Genomic DNA, 12,068 nt, shown 5'->3' with positions numbered 1-12,068 from the left:
TTGACTTGAGCTGCTTCCTGACCCTCTCCCGCTCGTGGAGGATGCGCATCAGGCTCTTCTCGCTCAGTACAGTCGCCATGCTCTCTCTTCTCTCCTCCTCCTTCGCATTCCTCGCGCTCATCGTCATCACGACCGCCGCTGCCAACAGCCATGGCCACGCCCTCCGCCACAGCATGTTGATGATGTTGGCAAAAGGAACGATGTGGGGGTGGTTTTTAAGTAATAGATGGGGGGTACTACTGATATGGGGTGGTGCGGACACTAGTCAACCATGCGGAGAATGCTGAACAACGTGGAGGCGATGGCGAGGAAAGATCACCCAGCGAGGAGAGAGAGGAGGGAGGTGAAGCAGATTTGTGTCTCTCTCTCCCTCTCCCTCTCCCTCTCCCTCTCCCTCTCCCTCTCCCTCTCCCTCTCCCTCTCCCTCTCCCTCTCCCTCTCCCTCTCCCTCTCCCCTCTCCCTCTCCCTTCTACACTTTCATCCCGCTCCTCTGCTTCCTCTCCACCTCCTGACCTCTTCTCAGCTTCTTGATTGCTTCGTCAACTGCACGTATTGGGGGCCTTCAAGGAACGTCACAGGGGTCAGTCGGGCACGCAAGCAAGGAGCGACGGCGTAAAGGAAAGGACCAATGTGAGTTTTCCTCCTTCCATTCAAAAACTCTCCTCCTCCTCCTTCCCATCATCCTCCTCCTCCTCCTCCTCCTCTCTTCGGTGAACAGAGCATGCAGTAACCCCAGCCGTCGCCTCTCTGCCCTCCGGAAAACTTTCTTCTTCCTTCCTCCGAGCCTCCTCACCCCCGAGGCCTCAGATCGCCTGACGGATGCAGATGGAGGAGGAGGAGGGAGGCTCCTTGCCTGCCGTGTACATGGCGCGACCATCGCTGCTGCTCTTCTTCCAGAAGGAGTGGCTGAACCTTGACATGTATATTAGACCCTCGACGCGCAAGAGCCGCAGACACAACCTGCCGTTGGCTTGCGATGGGGAGGTGTAGTCTCTCCGATACCTTGCGAGTGAACTGTGAGGAAAACCTCTTGCCTCCGACTAGTGCAACACTCCTCGCTCTCAGCTCTACAGCACTCTCCTATTCATCATCATCATCATCATAATCATAATCATCATCGTCATCATCAATCATCGTCGTCGTCGTCGTCGTCATCATCATCATCAATATGAGCCATTAACATCGTCAATACCATCCACACTCCGCACCACCACCACAACCACCACCACCACCACAACCACCACCACCACCACCACCTCCTCCTCCTCCTCCTCCTCCTCCTCCTCCTCCTCCTCCTCCTCCTCCTCCTTCAGCACCTCCACCCGTAGGCCACCGACTCTGCCTCAAGGCGAAGTCGCTTCAGCTCGCTCAGGTCGGAAGGGAGACTCTCCTCTACGTTGCCTGCGCCGTCAGCTGCGACCAGAAGCTCAAGCTGAGCACCGAGCAGCGACGGGGGACGCGTGCTGGGACTGGAGCTGAAGGAGTCTTGGGAGGGGAGGGTCGTGCGACTGCCAAGGGAGGAGGAGCGACTTCGAAGCTCCTCATCGCAGAGCACGTGGGTACCCAACAGCCTGTAGGAGGAAGAGGTCTTGATCCCCTCGGTACCTCCGTGCGGCCTCAGGGTCAGAGCGAGGTCATGCTTGCAAGTCCTCAGCCTCTCCAGCGAGACGCGTCGAGACTCCACGTACAGCTCTGGCTCCCGCTCCCTGTCATCCTCCGTCAGGCCGTACCCCTCTTGCCGCCCTTCTTGAAACCCCTCCTCCCTCCCTCCCTCCCTCCCTTCCTGCCGCCCTCCCTGAAACCCCTCCTCCCTCCCTCCCCTCCTTCCCTCCCCTCCTGCCTCCCTCCCTCCAACCCCTCAGTCTCCCTCACTTCATCTCAGCAAGTCGGAGAGACTGCCGGTAGTCGTTGACGCTCTCTTTCAGACTGCCGGGGAGGAGAGCAGCGGCGGGGAATCTGCAGTAGAAGAGTCAGTGGGACTGCAGGTGCTGCTTGCCGCTGCTGCTCCACCCGGACTCAACACTCGCAACCGAGTCACAGCTGGCCTCAGGGTCGAGCTGGACGCCTTGGGAATGTATCGTCCTACTCAGCATCTCTGTTTGCTACGGCGCATCGTGAGAGGAGGAGGGGAGGCAGCAGGTTCTAGTCACCTTCCTCCTTGGCTGGTTCACATGCCCGGAGGAGACGCCGGCAGGTCTGATGAGCTCCGAGGAGAGCTGCTCCTCGCCGCCAGAGGCGAGGAGGTGCTGGACCGGGAGTTGCTGAGGGTGTAGCAGCTGAGAGCAAACTCGCGCTCCTGCTGGCGGAAGTCCGGCTCCTTGGGCCTGCCATGGAACTTGTGGTGTTCTCCCGAGATCCAGGGCGTCTTCGACCGTCCTTCCGCGTGAGACCTGGCGAGCCTCCAGGAGTAGGACCCTCCTGTCAACGCCGGTCAGCTCGACGTCAGCTGATGTCAGCTGGACATAGGAGGAGGGTACGCAGAGAGGAAGAACAAGGCTCGACGGCAGCGCAGCACCTACCGGGGATATCGAGCGAGGGAGCATACTGCCCTTCCTCCGCCTGTGTCCCCTTGTTCGACATGATGCTGACGTTGCCGCGGAACTTGCGAGCAAGAGAGTGAGCTGGCAGAGAGTCGAGCTGGAGAGACTCACGGTAGGCAGGATCTTCCAGACATCGGTGCGGTAGCGAGGCTTGGTCACGGGCCGCAGGTACATGGGGTTGGCAGGAGGCTTGAGGTGCTGCCAGGGGGGGATCTCCTTGGTGGTAGCGATGAGGTGCGTCCGGACTTGGACAGCACTTGATCGCCGTCGAATCTTGAGCGAGGGATCCGCTCGAGCTCGGGTAGTCCTGTGCTCCTCCCCCTCCCCCTCCTCCTCCCCAACCGCCTCTTGGTTGGGACTGACGCCATCCCCTCCTGGGCAGCAGCTCAGGTCTACAGGACTGTCAGTTCGCCTCCTGTCTTCACCTTCGAAGCTCAGAGCTGGTGCCAGACTCTGATCCTGCGCCTTGTCAAACTTCTCACGGTGGACAGGGAGGAGGAGCACCTGGATCCTGTGATTCACCGCTGGAGAGGTCTGCTGACCAAACCTGCGGGCCGACCCAGAGTAAAGAGGAACCAGCGACAGTCATGGGAACTCACGGGATAAAATGCTGCGAGTCCTCGTGGGTCGGTGACTGGAAGAAGGGAGTTGGAGCCTGCGGTAGGCAGGCAGTCAAGCACCCTCCTCCTCCTCCTCCTCCCCTCCCCAGGCAAACAAGGCTCCGCTCACAGCAGAGTCTATGGTCAGCATCTCGCCGTTCTCCAGGTAGGAGGGATGGCCTCGCTTCTCCGAGGGACGAGACGGTGTGGGAGGATGTTGCTGCTGCGCTCTCCATCCATGCGCCTCAACCTGTGCGGATGGTCAAGGGAGGGGGAGAAAACTTTCATCATGGGAGGGGGAGGAGCGTCGGAGGCAGGAGGGATTAGTTCCTTACCCCGTGGCTGGATCGCTGCAGGGACTCGAACCTCTCCTTCAACTTCCTCTCATACTCCATCCCACGTCCTCCACGTTGGTCGTACTCCCACGAGGGTGCCGTCTGACTTCGCACCTTGTCTTCCAACAGGTGGATCCTGCCCGCACGTAACAGTCATCCAGTGGTCCGACATCACAGCGCGGCCATGGTTACCATGCTGGAGGGCTCTCTAGCGGCCGAGCCTGAGGAAGAGGAGAAGCGCTGGGCTGAAGGAGCTGGCGATCGAAGTTCTTCTCCATCGCCTGCCTCCTTCTCATCTCCATCACCAGCCTCCCCGGCGCCATCCCCTCTAACGCTTTACTTTGTCGGGCCTCCTCACGTCCCCCCTCATCCCCTTACTATCTCGGCCCTGACTGCCGCTTCCCGGAGCCGTGTGACCCGGACAATGACACAGGGCCGGGGCGTGCGTCACAGTGCCGCTGGGCCGCACTGCGCGGCAGTAACTGAGTCCCGGACCGTCGCCGAGTCCGAGGCCGGGCCCACGGTAGTACCGCCGGTGACTGGCCGGGCACCGCTGAGGCCGGGCCTCATCCCCGCTCAAGCCGACTTCACTGAGGCGGACTTCGTACGATAAGACCATGGCGCTTCTTTACATGGCGATGAAGGGAAGGGGGATTAGGGGCGGGTGGGGGAGAAGAGAGTGAAGAAACGGGATGTAAGGAGGAGAAACAAGGAAGGAGACACACAAGAGAAGTTTCTCTCAAGTTTCCTGAGGAGGACAGCTCAAGAATCGATGTATCTTCCGAAACGACCCACCCTCCTTGTCACTTTGCTGGTGCTGTCCTGGGGAGATGGTGGAATGCGGCATGCGGCTGGGAAACACTCGGAGCATCACGATGCAGAACAGCAGGAATTTGTGTATGAAGTTTCGAGCAGGTAGAGAAGAGACTTGATGTCTTGCTGGCACCTAATGACATGTTGCTACAGGCTTGTTGGAAGCATCAAAGAGGGGAAGGCAGCAACGACCTGGAGGGCGATTTCCTGCCTGAGGCGATTCGATCGCCATCTTGCGATGCTTGTCTTTGCTCCAACGTTCGATTCATCTGCCGTGAGGCCGAGAAAGAAGAACAAGCTGTTCGACTCTAACATATCTAGAACCGTCGCTCCCGCGTTGAGCAGGGTGATAGCAGAGAGGCATGGCATCGCTGGATCGCGTCTGTCGATCCTTGCTCAGACTACGGCATCCTTGTTCTGCTCTCAGAACTACTCGCTCGCTCTCCGATGGTTGTCTCTGCACGACTATCTGTCCGAAGGATCGAAGATGCACGGACAGCTTCGGGAACTGGAGGAAGAAGGGTCGCAATCCGTGGGGTCGATATTTCAAAAATCCATCGTGCAGATTGCGAGCTCGCAGCAAGACGAGTCTTGTTTTCGAGCAGCACAGCTCTTGCGCAGCATCGTCAGGATAAGAAGGCGATCGAAGGGATCGGACCATGTGCAATACGAGACGTACATCTATCAAGCCCGGCTCTCCATGCTGTTCCACCATTACTCGGTCGCTATCTCGGCGCTGGAAAGAATTATGACAGGGGGGAGAGAGAACGATGCGCAGGTGATGTGATGTTCTAGAGCTCAAACTCCTGACGGCTCACAGGCGCTGTGCCTGCTGGTGAACGCTCAGGACTCAAACATCGAGCTGCGAGGGCAGCAGGAGAGATATCAGCGGTTGTCCAGAGTTCTCCGTCAATTGTTCCAGGTACTCAAACTTCTTCCTTGCTGCTCAGCATCTCCCGATGATCCATCTGCAGTCGTTCTCGCCGCCAGCCAGCCAGTGCATATCCCCGTTCTCCGCCTTAGCCTCTCCGTTAACTCCCTTGGAAGCGCTCATGGTAAAGTCAGCTGGAGCCTGCTCTTTCCCTGTCCTCCCGTCAACATCATCATCGCACAGGTGGCTCGCAGCGCGGCTGTGAGGGAGAGAAGTGCGTTGAGGGGTGTGAAAAGTCTCAGTGTGAGGCGTCTGGAAGACCTGCTGCCCAACAGCCCAGGTAGCCGTGGGGGTCGAGCGATGGAGGGACGAGAGCGATAGAGGATGTTTTGTGACGCCTTTTGGTCAGACCGGAGGATCTCCGTGGGATACATCACGTCAGAGTGGGGGGACAACAGCGTTGGCAGGGAGATCCATGCGGTGAACGAACTTTGACCTGCCGGGGCAGTTCTTGACACGCTGGCGCCCTAGGTGCTTGAGCGGCACTCAGCGAGGAGGGTTCGGCCCGTGTGCTTCATGCTCAAGGACCCTCTTGAGGGTTCTCTGGTGCGTCTGTCCTGCCGGTGGCTCCTCGGCCGTCTCAACCCGGCGCAGAGGGCGAGGGAGTGGAGGGAGAAGACGAGCCGAGCCTGCGGCAGCGGCCTCGTGCCCCTGCACCATCTGTCGGATGTGGAGGTGAGCCTTGGCTGCTGATGAACGTGCGGGAAGGGAGGGAGGGAGGGAGGGAGGGAGGAAGGGAGGGAGGGAAGAGGCTGATGCCGTCCGGGGACCCAGGGGGCGGAGAGAGTGAACAAGGAAAGGCTGCACGTCCTCGTCGATCTCAACGGGTGGATGTCTGGCAGCAGAGTCCGCATCCTCGCGCTGCAGCCGGCGATGTTGCAGGTGAGATGCGAACTTGATCTCTCTTCCTTCCTCCTCTAGCTCTCCCTTCAGCTCCCTCTCTAGCTCCCCCTCCAGCTCCCCTCCAGCTCCCTCTGCTGCTTTCTGCTCAGCTTTCTCCATTGCCTGCTAGTTCTCCTACCATGATAGTACTTGCTTCCTCCCTGTGTGCATGCCTGCCTTTGTTCGTTTTTGTCTTTGTCTTCTCACGTTGCATCAGATTAACTACAAGAATTTTGTGGGGAGCATGGGAGCAGATTTTGAGCCTTTCATTGGTGGCCTCGCTCACAGACTCCTCCTCCTCCTCCTCCTCCTCCTCCTCCTCCTCCTCTTCCTCTGACTTGACCTCGTCTGACTTGACCTCGTCTGACTTGACCTCGTCTGACTGGACCCACCTCTTCTCAGTCACGGACAAGGTCTGCAGCCCTCCGGAGTTCGTGCAGGACTACCAGGAGAAGCTTCTGCTGATGCCGAGGAGGTGACGGAAGTTTCTCTGTCCTCACGAGCCTCTCACGCTGAATCTTTCCCAGCTTCTACGTCACCGAGGATTATTCAGAGACGCACCCTGAATGTCTTCAGGTTGCTCCCCTTGACATCCGGCCCCTGTGACTCTCTTCCCCCCCCCCCCCCCCTTCTAGGACGAAGAATTTTCGGTTCCCCATAAGAGGGAGATTGTGGAGGTTGCCAGGGCTCAGTCGGAGCAGCGGGGGGTCAAGCGATCCGGGGGGGTCAGCACAGACGTCGTGATCGCAAACTTCAACAACTGGAAGAAGCTCGACATGCGAACTCTCAGGGTTTCTCAGCTCCCCTTCCGCCGACTGTCCACATGTCACGCTGCTGCAGGTGTGGGCCAAGGTCATGGGGGAGGTTCCGAACTCGATCCTTTGGCTGATGTCGATGTTGCCGTACGAGGGGCCGTCAGGTGCCGTCGGAGGAGGGCAGGAAGAGCTTGACAGATGTCAAACAGACTCGCTCAAGTCAATCTTGCAGTCCCTGGGTGTCGATGCCTCCCGCGTCGTCATTACGGGGCTGCTGCCGAGTGAGACGCATCTGATCGCGTGAGTACTTGATGTTGATCTGCTGCTGCTGCTGCTGCTGCTGCTGCTCCTCCTCCTCCTCCTCCTCCTCCTCCTCCTCCTCCTCCTGCTCCTGCTCCTCCTCCTGCTCCTGCTCCTCCTCCTCCTCCTCCTCCTCCTGCTCCTGCTCCTGCTCCTGCTCCTGCTCCTGCTCCTGCTCCTGACACACGATCTCGATGTGTCCGGCAGGAAGCAGCAAGCTACGGATGTATTCCTGGACTCTCTCGCCTACAATGCGCACAGCACCGCAGTCGAGCTGATCTGGGCGAACGTCCCTGTCCTCACCTGCCCTGAGCTCAAGATGACTGCGAGGGTAACTTCCATCCTCCTGCTTCTGCTCCTGCTTCTCTACTCCTTCTCTTGCTCTGCCTCCCCTGGTCCTCCTCCTCTGCCTCCTTGTCTCTTCCACCACCACCACTGATCCTGCTGGTGTCGATGAACATTGCGTCTCGCAGGTCGCTTCCAGTCTGCTGCTGGCTCATGGCATGTCGGCGTTAGTGGCTCGCGAAGCCAGGGACATGGAGGACGTGGCGGTCAGGTGAGACAGCGGGGCGATGGGCGAGGAAGGTGCGCTGACATGCTCGTAGGCTGCTGCGGGAACGACGACACTTGAAGAGGATGCGGGTGAGAGGAGGTAGAGGTTGCAGGAGGAGACTTACTGCCGCTCCGACAGTCAGAGCTGAGGAGGAGGAGGAGGAGCGGGAGTGAGGACAGTTTATTCGACATCTCTCAGGTAGGCTCCTCGTATCCTCTACCAGCTTCCTGACGCCCCTCGCAGTGGACGCGATCGTTCGAGGACGGTCTGTTCTCCTTGCTCGAGGCCTCTGCCTCCTCCCCTCGACATCTACACATCGTCGTCTCCTCGAGCGGCCCCGACCCCCGTCGCCAGTAGCATCCTTGTGCTCGTACTCGTGCTCGTGCTCTCGTTCCTCCTCCTCCTCCTCCCCCTCCCTCCTCCCCCTCCTCCTCCCCCGCCTCCTCCTCCTCCTCCTCCTCCTCCTCCTCCTTTCAGTACATCCCTTGACACCTTTCAGTCCTGAGCGGCTGGTACCCCCTGCCCTTCTCTGCTGCCATACGAGGACGCTGCGAGATCAGATTCTGACCCGATGGGGCCGATGACGTCAAGAGTTGACTCGTCCAGCCCTCCTCCTATCCTCCTATCCTCCTTCCCCTCCTCGCTCCTTTCTCCCCTCTCTGCAACTCCCCCATGTCTGCCTATCCGCCTGACTGCAGCTCCTCCTTCCGACCGTTCTCCCTCCCTCCCCTGATTCCGCTCCCCGGCCATGACAACCCGCAACAAACTTGTCAGGTGCTCTTTCATGGCACCAGCTCTCCCCCACAATTGCTGCTGTGCTGCACCAGCTCCTCCTCCCCATCCTCGTTCTTCTTCCCCACCCTCCCATCCCCTTCCTCCTCCTTCCAGGTCGCTCTCGTGCTGCATCTCAGACTGTCGTCGGCTCCACCTCCACGATCCTGTACCTCGCGATCCCAACCTGAACCTCCTGCTCCCTTCCTGTGGGCTGCATGTACGTCAGAGGAGGGTACAGCACCTCCTCCTCCTTGGGAAACGCCGAGAGCCAAGACACGTCCACACCACGCTGCAGGCTGTTCTTGGTTCTGAAGCGAAAGATCAGCGTTTCCCGGCTCATCCCGTATGCTGCTGCGACCTGCAGCTCAGTCGAAGTCGACATCGGCACGAGCTCCGTCCCTCCTCTCTCCACAAACCCGTGGGACACAGACAGGTTCTTCATCCCCCGCCACAGCACCCGAGACTCCATCCCGACACTGTTTGAGGTCTCGACGCCCCGCAGCTTCTTCAGCCCCTCGACGATGAGGAAGGTGATCAGAGGAAGCGGGTGCGGCTCCCTCCTCTCTATCCGCCCCTGGTCCCTCAGCGGGTCGTTGATGTGCGGGAAGCTCGGCAGCGTGTAGAGTCGCAGCGCCGCAACCTCCTCCTCCCGCAGCCGCGCGACTCTGGCGGACTTGTGGCACAGGAAGTCGCAGAGCCTCATTCCTTCATGACCCTGGTCCCGAACGCCCTTGCTCGTCACCTCCTCCCTCGCTGCCTCCGACAGCACGTACTCCAGGTCTCTCCTCAGCTCCTTGCTCCCGTGAGCTTCCACCTCTTGCCGCATGTTCTTGATCGCGTCCTGCACCTTGCTGTAAACCTCCTTCATCGGTACCTGCAGCAGCTGCTCCAGCCCCCGCGCCGCATGCTTGAACTCCCCGCACACGAGAGTCTTCGAGTCCGACATGAACCGCTCGTCGAGCCTCTCGTCTCCTCCTCCTCCCCCCATCGCCCGCAGCGTGTGCATCACCAACGCCTCGTACTCCTCCACGCTCAGCAGCCTCTGCCCTCGGCTGTCCGCTGCCCGGTACTGGTCTACCAGACCTCTCGCTCTCTCCTCGATCACTTTCTCTCGCATCCAATCTTCGATCTGCTGCGCAAGCTTTTCATTGTGCCTCTCACGCGCTACCTCTGCCGCTGTCCGTCCTAGCGAGTCTCGCAGCTCTCCTAGTTCTGCTGCCCCAGCTCCAGCAGAGCCTGGCAGACAGGCCAGGACCCTCGCGATGCTGCGACGTGTAACGTCGAGCCAACGGTCCTCTTGCGCGAATGGAGGGAGAGCGTCCACACCCAATCCCCATGACCAGTCAGACAAGCCTTCTCCTTCATCTCCTTGAGGTCCCACACCTTGATCGTCTTGTCCCAGCTCCCGCTTACGGCTGTCTGCCCGTCTTTGCTCATGACAACGCTTGTGGCAGCGTCGACGCAAGATCCCACACCCTCAGAGTGTAGTCGTTGCTTGCGCTCACAACTCTCCGCCCGTCCTTGCTTATCACCAGGCTACTTATTCCTTAAGTGTGACCAGTCAGACAAGCCTTCTCCTTCATCTCCTTGAGGTCCCACACCTTGATCGTCTTGTCCCAGCTCCCGCTTACGGCTGTCTGCCCGTCTTTGCTGATGACGACGATACTGACCCAATCGTTATGACCAGTGAGACACGCCTTCTGCAGCGTCGACGCAAGATCCCAGATTCTCAGTGTCCGATCGTCACTTCCACTGATGACTGTCTGCCCGTCCTTGCTGATCACAACGCAAGTGATACCACTGACATGTCCGGTCAGACAAGCCTTATGCTTCAACTTCTTGAGGTCCCACACCCTCAACGTGTGATCTTCGCTCCCGCTAACAACCGTCTGGTCGTCGGTGCTCATCGCCATGCACCTGATACCTCCGACGTGACCCGTGAGGCAAGCCTTCATCTTCAGCTTGCAGAGATCCCACACGAAGATCGACTTGTCCAAACTCGCACTCACTGCCATCGTCCGGTCACCACGGTTTGCGGCATTATGTGATTCCCTTGTGAGTCAGCTATCAGTTGACAGCTCTCCGACTCGCCGAGTCTATTCGTACGGTATCCCTGTATCCGATGATTGTGCGGCAGGCAGTGCAGTCACGGTGCGATCGTCGGGTTTCTCTCACTTGTCAGTGTGTCCAAGTTCCGTCAGTGGCACGGTACCGCTGACGGGCCGCTACCTGAATATCATCTTAGTAGATCGTGGCCGCGACACTTGAATGCTACCGGCGGAAGCTGAGTCACTCTGCCGCAGTGGTACGGCTAGTCGGCTAGTCATGCTCAGACTCCGTAGCAACAAAACTAACTCTTTACTTCCAACACCTCACACAACACCGTGACGTCTACATCCTGCCTTTCTCCCGGGCCCTGCAGCACTTCACTGCTGCGGTAGGACTCCGAGCACAAGGCCGACTCGGAACAACCCGATGCACGGCAAGGGAAGACGATAACCGACCGTCCCAGTCATGGCCTGGACTTCTGGGTTTAGGGTTCAAAATTCGTTCGGTTGTGCGGGAAGTAATCATCCGCTTCCAGGATCATCTCTCCCGCAAATGCCGACACGGGGTCGAAATAGTCTACCTTCTTCTCGAAACGCTTTGCAACCTCGCTGAAAAATCTGATCTCTCTGTCATCTGCATTTGAATGTAGAAACACATACTTTCTTGGTGAACAGCGTATCATTTCAGCGAGCTGCACATACATCATCGTTCTTGGATCAAACGGGGGTAACACAAGGTCCTGTGGTAACCCGATCGTTTTCCACACATTCCGTCGAAAGCTTGCGTGTTCCGGATCGTTCAAGAGCCGAAATACGTCAGACATAGAAATCTCTCCTCTCTGCATCGTATTGAGAACCGTCTTCGGCAACATAGATTGAAGCGCATGATCCTCGGAATCTTGAACAATGCACACTACTTCCCTGAACAGCTCCTCAAGGACGCATCTGCGTTATCAATATCATTCTGCAGATCTCAATCAAGACGCACACCTTTGAGTGAAGGTGGATATTTCACGCTTGTAGTAATGGGCAAGGTACTTTTGATTCCTCTGCATCTTGTCCTCCATTTCATTCTGCAGCCCCAGCTCCTTTTCCAAGTCCTTTTTGTGCAGCTCCAGTGCAACAAAATACACATGAAAGCTCGTTTTCGCCGCATCATCAACCCCCAGTATCCCGCACACCAGATTGAGATATGAATTCCAAGAGCTTGTGGCTGAGATCCTTGCCCGCCCGCGAGCGGCTGAGAAGGTTGGGAGTACTCTGAGTGAGGTCCTAGGATCCAAGCTCATCCTCGTAGCTGACAAGGTTGGGTCAAGTGCTCTGAGTGAGGTCCTAGGACCCAAGCTCATCCTCGTAGCTGACCAGGCAAACAAGTGGGACCGCGATGCTAGTAACTTGACGTCCCTGACGGGAACCAGGCCAAGAAGCAGATATCTCAAGGGAATCATTTCAAGTGTCCGTCCCCAAGTGTGTCTGCTTGCAGAAGATGAAGCTAACTAGTAACTCAGACTCGAGCCAACGGGGCGCGAAGTGCTAC

The 12,068-nt window shown here is 58.4% G+C and overlaps 6 protein-coding genes across 6 annotated transcripts; 2 read left to right on the top strand and 4 right to left on the bottom strand.

Annotated features, from left to right (window-relative positions):
• Positions 1–613: 613 nt before the first annotated feature.
• GUITHDRAFT_151415 (hypothetical protein) lies at positions 614–1,023 on the top strand. The gene is made up of 2 exons (XM_005836542.1): positions 614–631; positions 729–1,023. The coding sequence occupies exon 2, from the start codon at positions 827–829 to the stop codon at positions 989–991; it is 165 nt and encodes a 54-aa protein (XP_005836599.1). The 5' UTR covers positions 614–631; positions 729–826; the 3' UTR covers positions 992–1,023.
• Positions 1,024–1,310: 287 nt separating this feature from the next.
• GUITHDRAFT_104579 (hypothetical protein) lies at positions 1,311–3,798 on the bottom strand (the record flags this gene model as incomplete). The annotated part of the gene is made up of 12 exons (XM_005836541.1): positions 1,311–1,707; positions 1,874–1,957; positions 2,012–2,103; positions 2,152–2,197; positions 2,254–2,419; positions 2,521–2,602; positions 2,653–2,915; positions 2,967–3,000; positions 3,046–3,088; positions 3,141–3,196; positions 3,476–3,611; positions 3,668–3,798. The coding sequence occupies 12 exons, from the start codon at positions 3,796–3,798 to the stop codon at positions 1,311–1,313; spliced, it is 1,530 nt and encodes a 509-aa protein (XP_005836598.1).
• A 449-nt stretch (positions 3,799–4,247) lies between these two features.
• GUITHDRAFT_135804 (hypothetical protein) lies at positions 4,248–8,066 on the top strand (the record flags this gene model as incomplete). The annotated part of the gene is made up of 19 exons (XM_005836540.1): positions 4,248–4,390; positions 4,442–5,066; positions 5,109–5,210; positions 5,263–5,343; positions 5,403–5,499; positions 5,569–5,639; positions 5,691–5,765; positions 5,814–5,894; positions 5,994–6,101; positions 6,319–6,373; positions 6,504–6,576; positions 6,629–6,677; positions 6,737–6,892; positions 6,942–7,156; positions 7,364–7,487; positions 7,630–7,712; positions 7,762–7,798; positions 7,848–7,907; positions 7,953–8,066. 19 exons carry the CDS (start codon positions 4,248–4,250, stop codon positions 8,064–8,066), a joined length of 2,349 nt encoding a protein of 782 aa, XP_005836597.1.
• Positions 8,067–8,628: 562 nt separating this feature from the next.
• On the bottom strand, positions 8,629–9,189 carry GUITHDRAFT_60975 (hypothetical protein; the record flags this gene model as incomplete). Its single annotated transcript, XM_005836539.1, has 1 exon — positions 8,629–9,189. A coding segment is annotated over one exon (561 nt), but the record flags the coding sequence as incomplete, so codon positions are not given.
• An 841-nt stretch (positions 9,190–10,030) lies between these two features.
• GUITHDRAFT_67712 (hypothetical protein) lies at positions 10,031–10,390 on the bottom strand (the record flags this gene model as incomplete). The annotated part of the gene is made up of 1 exon (XM_005836538.1): positions 10,031–10,390. The coding sequence occupies one exon, from the start codon at positions 10,388–10,390 to the stop codon at positions 10,031–10,033; it is 360 nt and encodes a 119-aa protein (XP_005836595.1).
• A 626-nt stretch (positions 10,391–11,016) lies between these two features.
• On the bottom strand, positions 11,017–11,979 carry GUITHDRAFT_104576 (hypothetical protein; the record flags this gene model as incomplete). The annotated part of the gene is made up of 2 exons (XM_005836537.1): positions 11,017–11,476; positions 11,522–11,979. The coding sequence occupies 2 exons, from the start codon at positions 11,977–11,979 to the stop codon at positions 11,017–11,019; spliced, it is 918 nt and encodes a 305-aa protein (XP_005836594.1).
• Between the last annotated feature and the right edge of the window lie 89 nt (positions 11,980–12,068).

This window comes from Guillardia theta (genome assembly GCF_000315625.1).
Source record: "Guillardia theta CCMP2712 unplaced genomic scaffold GUITHscaffold_17, whole genome shotgun sequence".
Classification (NCBI taxonomy): domain Eukaryota; class Cryptophyceae; order Pyrenomonadales; family Geminigeraceae; genus Guillardia; species Guillardia theta.
Note: the sequence above shows the minus strand (reverse complement) of the source record. Positions and strands in the feature narration are given on the sequence as shown.

Excerpts from the sequence above, each read along its gene's own strand:
- GUITHDRAFT_151415 (XM_005836542.1), top strand. The coding sequence starts at position 827 with ATGGAGGAGGAGGAGGGAGGCTCCTTGCCTGCCGTGTACATGGCGCGA.